The sequence below is a fragment of the Triticum aestivum genome, chromosome 2B (genome assembly GCF_018294505.1).
Source record: "Triticum aestivum cultivar Chinese Spring chromosome 2B, IWGSC CS RefSeq v2.1, whole genome shotgun sequence".
Lineage (NCBI taxonomy): Eukaryota > Viridiplantae > Streptophyta > Magnoliopsida > Poales > Poaceae > Triticum > Triticum aestivum.
Genome location: NC_057798.1, coordinates 640,256,738 through 640,267,116, shown reverse-complemented (window position 1 = coordinate 640,267,116; position 10,379 = coordinate 640,256,738). Strand labels below are relative to the sequence as shown.

The 10,379-nt window shown below is 50.1% G+C and overlaps 2 protein-coding genes across 2 annotated transcripts; one reads left to right on the top strand and one right to left on the bottom strand.

Moving 5' to 3' along the window:
• The first annotated feature begins 421 nt into the window (after positions 1–421).
• LOC100682496 (gamma-aminobutyrate transaminase 1, mitochondrial) lies at positions 422–5,897 on the top strand. Its single transcript, XM_044469812.1, has 19 exons — positions 422–659; positions 1,441–1,571; positions 1,710–1,794; positions 1,957–2,029; positions 2,189–2,286; positions 2,380–2,472; positions 3,100–3,173; positions 3,371–3,409; positions 3,555–3,643; positions 3,723–3,799; positions 3,883–3,957; positions 4,228–4,275; positions 4,383–4,466; positions 4,548–4,635; positions 4,761–4,839; positions 4,934–5,024; positions 5,098–5,176; positions 5,343–5,458; positions 5,545–5,897. Exons 1-19 carry the CDS (start codon positions 618–620, stop codon positions 5,617–5,619), a joined length of 1,536 nt encoding a protein of 511 aa, XP_044325747.1. The 5' UTR covers positions 422–617; the 3' UTR covers positions 5,620–5,897.
• A 36-nt stretch (positions 5,898–5,933) lies between these two features.
• On the bottom strand, positions 5,934–8,603 carry LOC123046443 (uncharacterized). Its single transcript, XM_044469813.1, has 2 exons — positions 8,448–8,603; positions 5,934–7,154 (listed from the first exon to the last, which is right to left on the bottom strand). Exons 1-2 carry the CDS (start codon positions 8,524–8,526, stop codon positions 6,079–6,081), a joined length of 1,155 nt encoding a protein of 384 aa, XP_044325748.1. The 5' UTR covers positions 8,527–8,603; the 3' UTR covers positions 5,934–6,078.
• Between the last annotated feature and the right edge of the window lie 1,776 nt (positions 8,604–10,379).

Sequence of the window (10,379 nt, the reverse complement as noted above, 5' to 3'; positions counted from 1 at the left end):
AGAGCAGGCAGAGTATCTACTACCCTCCATTTCATAACGTAATGCGTCCGCGTTTTTTCAGGCTTAAATTTGATCATAAATTTAACAATGTGAGCGGCAGGATCATACGGTCAAACTTAAATCTTGAAAATACGAACGCACTATATTATGAAATGGAGGGAGTAGTAGTATTTCAGAATGGCCGCACATGTGTCTTCCAGACACAGCCAACTTTGCTCCAGCGAAGCCCATCGCGTGTTAGCGAGATTATTAGTACGTATAATTTTATTTGTTACTATATGGATCTGGATCTTAAGAGTAGTGACACACACATGACACATCACATAGTGGTATGTCGACAAATCAAAAGATGCGAGAAGAAGACGTCGCACACGGCACGTACACATCTTTCTTTGCTTGTGTGTGTCTGCGCTCGGATAGCTCGGCCACGTACGTCCCCCCCGCCTCCGGAAAACTTGGCTACGTCTCCCTCCCCACCTCCCCGGAATAAATCCGTGACTCGCGACATGCCATGGCCCCGCACCGCAGGTCTCTCTCCCTTACCCTTCGCCTCTCGCTCTGTATCTCTCCTCTCCGACGGAAGCAGCCATCGCTGATCCTCCTGTGTGGCCGCCGAGATGATTGCGCGCGGCCTGCTCCGATCCAATGCCTCATCGCAGGTCACCACCCTCTCCCTCCTCCCCTCCCCTCCCCTCCCCTCCCCTTTCTTCCGCTCGCTAGGTACAACAACCGTCGAGCCGCGCATGCCTGCGCCTGTGTGGCGATGGTTGGGGTCGCCGCCGCCGTCATTTGGGCGTCACGCCGGCGGCGATCGTTTCGTGGGAGGGAGGGGCCCCGGCCGTCTCGGCGGGCGGAGCCGGAGGGCACGCCTGATTGGCACTTGGCAGCCTCTTATTCAAATTCGGGTGTGAAGATTCTATATAAAGGGGGATTTCATTTCATTCTATTTGTTCTCGATCCGCTCTCCGGTGATGGCTCGCGCGGTTCTGTGCCGGAATCTGCATCGCCTTTGGAATCTACCTTTATGCTTCTGATGAGTATTGTTGTTGTGCACGGTTTTACTGTGCCTGATTCCATTCTGTTATTACCTTTAACGCTCCTCCTTCCGTACGTTCCGTTAGCTTCTGTGCACCAGATGTACTGCATGAATAGTTGGAGAGTTGGGAATCACTCTGTTCTTTAGGCGGGGTCAAAACATTCCTCTATTTTATTTTATTTTCATGTAAAGGTTGTGATGGTTATGATCAATGTTAGACATCCAGATTGTGCGCAAAAAAAAGAAAAGTTAGACATCCAGATACTATTACTATGACATGATTGTTCCACTACTTCCGCAGCCGTTCGGACTTCACATCTTACCTGCCAAGTTTTGCCATTGCCAAAGACTCCAAGCTCATGTGTGATCATTTATTTCATCTTCCTTAATTTACACTTTCGCAGGCAAGCAAATTAGTGAAGTATTTAACCAGCGCCGGGAGCTTACAAGGGCATGCAGACAGCTTGTCAGATGCATCAGTCAGACATTTCAGTTCAGCATCGTCTCCTCAGACGAACTCAACTGAAGAAAATGGGTAAATGATCTTCTTTTATTATGATTGTATTTGTGGAATTATCACATAATTTTACTCTGTTATCCACTGGGGCGTATGCAAGTTTTGATTCTATATATTTACTAGCTACTGCTGACTTTGAAAGCATAACCTTTCCAGGTTTAAGGGGCATGGCATGTTGGCACCATTCACAGCTGGATGGCAGAGCAATGATGTGCATCCGCTGGTTATTGAGAGATCTGAGGTTGCGACTCTCTAATTCTAGCATTATACTATATATGTTTACTTTGCTTGCAATGTAACATTTGATTTTAGAAATGGAAGCTTAAGATGTTCATTACTGTATGCTATGGTTGTGAGCTATGTATCTATGTTTGCCTTATACAATGTTAACCTGAATATGCAGGGGTCTTATGTTTATGACATCAACGGGAATAAGTATCTAGATTCTCTAGCAGGACTCTGGTGTACAGCTTTAGGTATGTACAAGTACAATCTTTGGTGTGTGATTATGTACCACAGAATTGTCCATTCTTTTGGATAATACCCTGCATCACCATTTTATCTTTGTGCATTTAAGAGTAATGTATACAGTCTAATTTCATTCGTCTTCCATGAACTATTCATGGTTTCTTCAGGTGGTAGTGAGCCTCGATTAGTCAAAGCTGCAACTGACCAATTAAACAAGTTGCCCTTCTATCACTCCTTCTGGAACCGTACAACCAAACCAACATTGGTAAATTTCTGCGTCCCTTATTGACTATCAGTCTGTTAAAATCATTTTCGGACTTTGTGGATACTGATGATGGAGACGGCCTGTTGCTTTCAGGATCTTGCAGACGACCTTCTTAGCATGTTTACTGCAAGCAAAATGGGAAAGGCATTCTTCACAAATAGCGGTTCGGAAGCAAATGACTCACATGTATGATCGCTGGAACTACTGACCATTTCCTACTCTACTATATTGTAAAACAATACTATTTTTTTTGGAATAACGTGCAAACCCTCTGTTCATTAAGAAGGGTAGCAACCATGAATACAATATATGTTGCTCTTACCGTCATTTGGCATTCGCATCTACAGAGAATCACTAAAAACTGTTTTACATTTTGTCATGTATGAGAAAGTGACATGAGCTTTTATTTAAATAACAAACGCACATAGTTTTTTACCTTAAAGAAAACATCGCTAGGAACCTTTTCTCAGGGAAAAAGTTGGGGCACTGAAACACAAACAGTAGGGTGGATTGTGAGATTTACATGGTTCCTCCACGTGTCAAAAAAGAAAACCTTTTGGGTGTTCCATTTCTAGAAGGCTAGTAGGCAGTAGCTATTGTCCCTGGTTCACCATTTGCACTTTTTTCAGATGGCCATAGCCTTAGTTGTTTATTTCACTCAATATGTTTAGCTGATATATTTGCCATACTGAATGGCATAGTCATTTGGTGATAAGCACTAGTTATCTGTGCTGATGTGGAATTTGTTTTGTTCTCCCTCTTCTGGGTTCTCACAGCACTGCTGACACATTTACAATGTTTACACTTGTTCAGGTCAAACTAGTATGGTATTATAACAACGCATTGGGGAGGCCAAACAAGAAAAAGTTTATTGCACGATCAAAAGCGTAAGTAACATAGTTTCTCAATCTTTGATCTTCAAACTAAGAAATATAGGGTTTGCTTTATTCGTAAGTAATTTGCAGTGGCATCAATTTCCATCCTGGGTCATCACTTCAATATTCTTGGGGTCTCATTGTTATATTCTTTATGTAATACAGAGGTACTTTGAGTTCCGTTCTTACTACTGTTGTATTTATTGCAGATATCATGGATCAACATTAATATCAGCTAGTCTCACTGGGTGAGTATTGGCCTAAAAAATTGTGTTTTCCTTGTTATGTGGATATTTCTTTCCAGCAGTACCTACCACCTAGTACTTTGACGAATCTAGTAGTCCATTTCTTATTGATGCTTAATTAATTTGCTAATTGCTTCTGTATCTTTAGTCTTCCTGCCCTGCACCAGAAGTTCGATCTACCAGCACCTTTTGTTCTGCACACAGACTGCCCTCACTACTGGCGCTTCCATCTTCCCGGTACGCTTTATTTCAAAATTTCGTTTTAGGATCAATGCAGCATTTTTGTTACTAATGAAATTGTTTTTGTGTGTGACAGGTGAGACAGAAGAAGAATTTGCAACAAGACTTGCTAAAAATTTAGAGGATCTTATCCTCAAGGAAGGACCAGAAACAGTAAAGTTTTCTTGTCGCCAAACTTATATGTATGCAATAGGTCCCAAGCATACTACTTGACTCGTGTATTTTTCTCCTGTTAGATTGCTGCGTTCATTGCTGAGCCTGTCATGGGTGCTGGTGGTGTCATCCCTCCTCCAAAGACTTATTTTGATAAGGTGATTTTAAAACCCTTGAGCTACATCTTTTGATAGATTACGTAAGGGGAAGGAGACTCTTCAATTCATTTATTTGACCCCACTGTTAAATTCCAGTGAAGCTAAGGTTACACTTCACCGAGCTTTCTAAATGCTTGCTTCAGAATCCACAGAAATGTTGTTGCCCGATGAACCCTTAAAGCTAGTATATATATTAGGTTGTTTCTATATAGTGTACTTGAATTCTTCTTTTCCTTGTTTATCTTATCTCATTTTCCTGTCTGCCTACAGGTTCAAGCTGTGGTTAAGAAGTATGACATCCTTTTCATAGTAGATGAGGTACTTTAAAGTCACATGTGAAGTCAAACACAAAACAAAATACTAGATAGTACAAGAACACAGGAAACTTCTGTATGCAGTCGTTATTAACTGACGATGTGTTTCAGGTCATTACCGCATTTGGAAGGTTGGGAACCATGTTCGGATCTGATATGTATAACATCAAGCCAGATTTAGTCACCTTGGCCAAGGTGAATATCCTTTCACAACAGTATATCAGTAAATATTAATTATCCGATGTCAGCTGAGCCATGCCGATTTCATGAAAAAAGGCTCTTTCGTCTGCGTATGTGCCCATTGGAGCAACTCTTGTTAGCCCCGAAATAGCAGCTGTGGTTGATTCTCAGAGCAATAAGCTAGGTAAGTGAATGGCATTGCGCGAGCTTAATTTGTGATATCTGTATTGGCATGTCTCTAGCCTTTTTTCAAGGATATGTGAGCTTCACAAATATGATGTGCGCTGAGCTGCTGTCTTTTTCTTGCAGGTTCATTTGCTCATGGCTTTACATACTCTGGCCATCCAGTTGCTTGCGCTGTTGCCATTGAAGCGTTGAAAATCTATCGGTATACTGCTCTTCCCATAGCACACAGAGCCCCTACCTCTGCCACTATTTGCTTTCTTGTCCTTATGAATCTTTCGCAAACTATATGGTATCAGGGAAAGGAATATTCCTGATCATGTGAAGCAAATCGCTCCACGCTTCCAGGAGGGAACGAAGGCCTTTGCAGGAAGCCCAATTGTTGGGGAGGTACCCTGCTCTTATTTGTCTCAGCAGACTCTTCTCTTGTTCAAAAGCATAATCGACATGCTCCTGTATGCAGATCCGTGGTGTAGGATTGATACTCGGAACTGAGTTCGCCAATAATAAATCACGAGATGACCCATTCCCTGCTGAATGGGGTAAGTAACAAGTCATAGCTTGGAACCACTCTCACTGGAGCATTGTTATACCAGTAGAAGTTTATCATCCCAGAAATATAGAACTACTGGTCGTGTTCCAGGATATACTTACGTTTACTGAACCAGAAAGTATCCTTACAAACTGTTTCCCTGATGGCATATTCAGGTGTTGGTGCTATATTCGGACAGGAGTGCCAGAAGCGTGGCATGCTGGTTAGGGTTGCCGGCGACAGCATTATGATGTCACCGCCTTTGACAATGACCCCCGGCGAAGTTGATGAGGTAAGATCAGAAATAACAGTGGCACCATCATTCTTTACTTTTCTCCGGATACCACTGGACTCATCTCGCTCTGAAACTCTTATCAGCTGGTGAGCATATACGGAGAAGCTATGAAGGCAACGGAGGAGAGAGTGGCGGAGCTCAAATCGAAGAAAAACTAGACAAGATGCAGCACAACGATGATGGTAATGTCGGCCGATGGTCTCGGATGTGTACAGAATAACCCCTCGCTGTCAGGTGGTAATAACGCACCGGAACGGACACTGTTCTTGATGTGCGAGCAATGGTGATTGACGACTTGATTGCAGACAAGATAGATTTGGTACATTCTTACCTGTAAAGATAATCTGCCAAATAAAGCCGTTTATAAGCTTGCCCACTTTGATAATCTCTTGTACTGACACAATTTGAAACAATTTGAAAGAATTCCTTTGAGATCTATGCGTCCCCACTTCCATGAGACTGCAGGGGACGGACCGACCTATGTATGAATCGTTCAAAATTGCTGATGTTTCTCGGAAGAGAAGGAACGAAAGAAATCTGAAATGGTGCAATGTCTAAAAAAATCGCGCATGGCTGCCTGACGCGTTAGCGAGGGACGCAGCAGCCGGCGGCGGCTTCTAAGCGCAGACGAGCGAGACGTCGTCGACGACCGGCCCGCAGAGCGAGCCGCTGCCGTCGGACATGGTGTGGTAACCGGAGCTATACAGCACCACCCGCGTGCGGCTCCCCTCCGCCGTGAACGCCAGCTCGCCGCGCGCGTGCCCGCCCGTGCCCCGGGAATGGTACTCCACGGTGGCGGTCCCCTGCGCCCCCGTGGCCGCCGCCACCACGCGCATGGGCTGCAGCTCCGGCCCGCACGCCACGCACCCGTCCCCGGCGTCCCCGACGGAGAACTCCATCCGGCACGCGCTCCCCGGCACGGTGTCCACCTCCTGCACCAGCGCCGCCTCCACGCCGGCCACCAGCTCCACGGCGCGCGACCCGCCGGGCACCGCGTGGCGCGCCGCGTCGACGTACTTGGCCGCCTTGGAGTAGGACATGACCATCCACCCGGGCAGCGGCGACACGGCGTCCTCGTCCATGGGCGGCACCAGCACCCCGCACGTCGACCCCGGGACGACGTACGGCCCCTCCTCGAAGCCCCCATTCCTCAGCAGGTTGCCGCCGGCGGCCTGGGCGGCAGGGTGGAGGGTCTTGATGGCGACGGCGTCGACCAGGGGCCCGCAGGCGGGGTCTTCCGCGTCGCCGTCGTCGCCGTGGTGGATGACGAGCGTGACGACGCCGCGCTCGGCATGGAAGGCCCAGGCGTACGAGTCCCAGCCGCTGGCGCTGTACACGGTCTGGATGGGCAGCTCGCGGCCGGGCGCGTCGGCGGCGTCGACGGGGACGACGGAGAGGCGGAGGCGCTCGGACTGGCCGCAGGTGCGCGCGGCGCTGAAGGTGACGGAGTAGCAGGCGCCGCGGGTGAGGCTGAGCTGCTGCCGGACAGAGGCGCCGCTGCCGAGGCGCACGGCGTGCGCGCCCTCCGGCACCACCAGGACCATGCCGTCGCCCGGCCGGTCCGTCCCAGACTCGACGTACTCCACGGGGCCGGTGGCCTTCCAGTAGGGGATGGCGTGCGCGCCCGTCACCCTCGTGCCGTTCATCTGCGACCTGTTCGGCTGGTACTCGAAGTTGCCGTTCAGCAGCGGGCCTGCATGCATGCATGCATGCAGCGCGCGCAAATTAGTGATGCCATGCATGACGTGTCAGGCAGTGAATTATCAACCTAGAGGCGTTGACATTCTGCTTAATAATCTGAACCATATATGTACCCACTCGTACGCAGCACGTGAGTGTGCAGAGCCCTGATCTGATCTCTGGTTCTAACAGGTCAACGCCGGCAATTTTCAAGAAATGTTAGGAGTACTTTTCTACACTCCGTCGACTCATATATTAATCAATTTTGTGCACCCCGGTTTGATTCCTGTTGCACGATGTCGTGCAAATAGTTACAAGTCAACGCCAGCATGTTTCTAGAGAGTACTCCCTCAGTTCCAAATCAGATCAAGTTGTACTCTATTGTTGAACTTCTCCTTCAGTTCCAAATGAAAAATATGCTACTCCAACGCGAGTTCAAAACTGCGACACTTATTATGGATCGGAGGGAGTATTATATAGTACAACGGTATATTTTGTGTGGATATAATGAAACTAACTTGATGTTGTTGATATGCAAATATATTGTCCGCCTCTTTCTATCAGTTCAAACTTTTGGATGAATTAATTGGAGCATTAATTTAATATGATATCGATGCTAAAAGGTCTCGGGTTCAAAATTCTGCTAACACGGTATTAAAATGAAGACATGTGTGCCTACATCGATCCCACGTATGACTAAAAAAGGCCTAGATGCGCTTCTTTCCATCAGTTCGTTCTTTTGAAGTAACTGGTTGAAGCACAAATTCAATTCTTGACACATTTTTCTATACACTTTGTCAGAATTTAAAAAGGTTGACAGAAAACAAAGCTAGAGCTTGAAATTTGCTAACATTTTATTAGATTTAGTGAAGCTTGACATAGGAAAAATCACAATCGATCAAGATTGACGAGCGGGAGTGTTCATCGTATTCTTGGATATTAGGAAAGGTGGCGGCCATGATACAGGAAAGAAGGGAAAATGAGACCCCTTTGGATTTGGGCCGAACTGTGAATTTTGTATGTCAAAGGTTGCTGACTGCAGTTGTAGCATCCAATGGTTAGCATAGAATTGTAATTAAACTTAGACAATAGATTCTTAAAAAAAAACTGGGACAATAGACGGGTATTTCCTGTGCATCTTTGCAACACACGTAGCTAAAATGCATGCAAACATGACCAAAGACGTTCGAACCCTAACCAAGCGACGGTCGATCGCTAGACCGCAATCGCATTTAACGGATATAAGCAATCACGCATCGATGCAGGCATGATGTAAATAGTACAGTAGCTTTGATGACGCTCTCACCGTCTACGTCGGGGACAGCTCGGGCAGCCGCGAAGGCGAGCAATAGCACCGCGGCGCAGCGCGCGCCGCTGACCACCATCGGTCGATCTCCTGGCGATCGATCCGCTGATCGAAATACAAGGTGATGGCTCTGTCCTACGCACGCTCTACTGGTTGAACCGGTCAAGTGAAGTGAAGTGAAGGTGGTTGATTCGTTCCATTTATATAGGAAGATGACGGATCCGCGGTAGCAGGGTCCAAGGTGAGTTCGCGGAAGGCGCCGGCCGCGCCCGCGCGCTCGGTGGAACTCAACTGGCCGTCGTCAGTCCAGCAGGCAGCAGCCTGCCTGACTCCCCCTCGGCCCGTCGCCGCGTGCGTGCCGTCACGTGCTGTACTGCTGTGTGCACCTGCACGGCCGTTGCGATTCCCATGTATTTCGCTCGATCGCCCGCGGCTGAGGACCGAGGACGGCGGCACCGCGCTTTGACTCTCTGCCATGCCCACATGGCCGTGTTTCCTCTGTTCTTGCGGAGTATCCGGCGGCCCATCAATGGGATAGTACGCCGTGTGTTCCCCCCGCCACCGCGCCACTGCACTGAAACGCAAGCGTACGTACGCGAGGCGGGCAGCGCCGTCCGGCGTCCGGAGTCCACTGCGCCCATGGGTGGGAGGAGGTTTCGCCGTTAACAAATTTGGTATTTTTGATAAATCTGACCCTTTGCCGAAACTAATGCCATATCTGGCCCCTTGGCTAAACTATGTGCAAATCTGCACCCCCAGGTCGCCGCCAAAGAGGATGGAGCCGAACATGTGCAGGTCGGCACCAGCAGGATCAAGCGCCGAGCTCCTTGGAGCCGACCTCTCAGAGCATCTGACTGCAGAAATGTCTTGGCGCCGACTTGCACAAGTTCGGTGTCATCCTGCTTGGCGCCGACCTCAAGGGACCAGATTTGCAAATAGTTTTGTCAAAGGGCCAGACGTGGCGGGGCGACCGGGGGATCTCGTCGCCCCCTCCCAGCCCCCCTCCCCCTCCTCCCCTTCCGCCGCCGTCGGCCTGGGCCACCGGGCCTTGCCCGCGTGGTGCCGGCGGCGGCGGCCCCGGCCTTTCCCCCCCGCTTGGCGCCTCGGCTCGGGCGGACGGCGGCCGATGGGGGTGCTCCTCGGCGACATTGGATCCGGCGGCGGCGCAGTTCCTCGGCGGCGCAGTGCTGGGTGGTGTGCGGGCGGTGGCGCGGCCGCTTGGCGGCGGGGCGACGCGGTGGCTAGCGGCGGGCCTTCCTGGCCCAGATCCAGGCCCTTTTGGGCTCGATCTGGGTCTGGGCGGGCCTGGCCTGGTCTGCTTGCGGCGTCTCCGGCGGGTCGGGGGCGTGACTCGTGCGGGGGGTGGTGGCGACGGCGGCTCGCGTTCTGCAGCGCGGCGACGGGGGCTTCGCGAGCCCGTTTCGGGCTCGGCTGGGCCAAGGGTGGCCCGGTTTGCCCCTGTGCTGCGTCCGGCCGGATCCCGCCGGGGGCGGTGGAGGATGTCCCCTCCCGCGATGTTGCCGCTTCTGGTTCCCGGTTGCGTCGTCTTGTTTCCGTCGGTCCCGTTTCGTTTGCCATGGTGAGACGGCGATGGAGACTGCTCGACCGTGGAGGCGCAAGTTGGTGGGCGGTGTGTTTGGTGGCGCGGATGGATCGTCTGGGGTCGTGGTTGGTTGGTGGGCGGGAGAAATCCTTGTCGGCCGGGCCGGCACCGACGCGGTTACGCTCGTGGGCACCGCCGTGCCTTCCTGAAGGGCGTCGGGCATACCCCTTCCACCTCACCCCTCGCGTACCGGGGAAAACCCTAGGACATGTCCGGGCAACAGCGTCGTCATCGTCGCAATCCTTCTTGAGGGTGTTGTTTGGTATGCGGCGGTCCGGAATGCTAGGAGCGTGGTGGTATTTTCCGGTGGGCGCGGCGGTTGCGGGTCC

Coding starts and splice junctions, on each gene's coding strand:
- LOC100682496 (XM_044469812.1), top strand. CDS start 618: ATGATTGCGCGCGGCCTGCTCCGATCCAATGCCTCATCGCAG. Junction 3,174..3,370: donor TTTATTGCACGATCAAAAGC/GTAAGTAACATA, acceptor TATTTATTGCAG/ATATCATGGATCAACATTAA. Junction 4,276..4,382: donor TCCTTTTCATAGTAGATGAG/GTACTTTAAAGT, acceptor GATGTGTTTCAG/GTCATTACCGCATTTGGAAG.
- LOC123046443 (XM_044469813.1), bottom strand. CDS start 8,526: ATGGTGGTCAGCGGCGCGCGCTGCGCCGCGGTGCTATTGCTCGCCTTC. Junction 7,155..8,447: donor AGCTGTCCCCGACGTAGACG/GTGAGAGCGTCA, acceptor GCATGCATGCAG/GCCCGCTGCTGAACGGCAAC.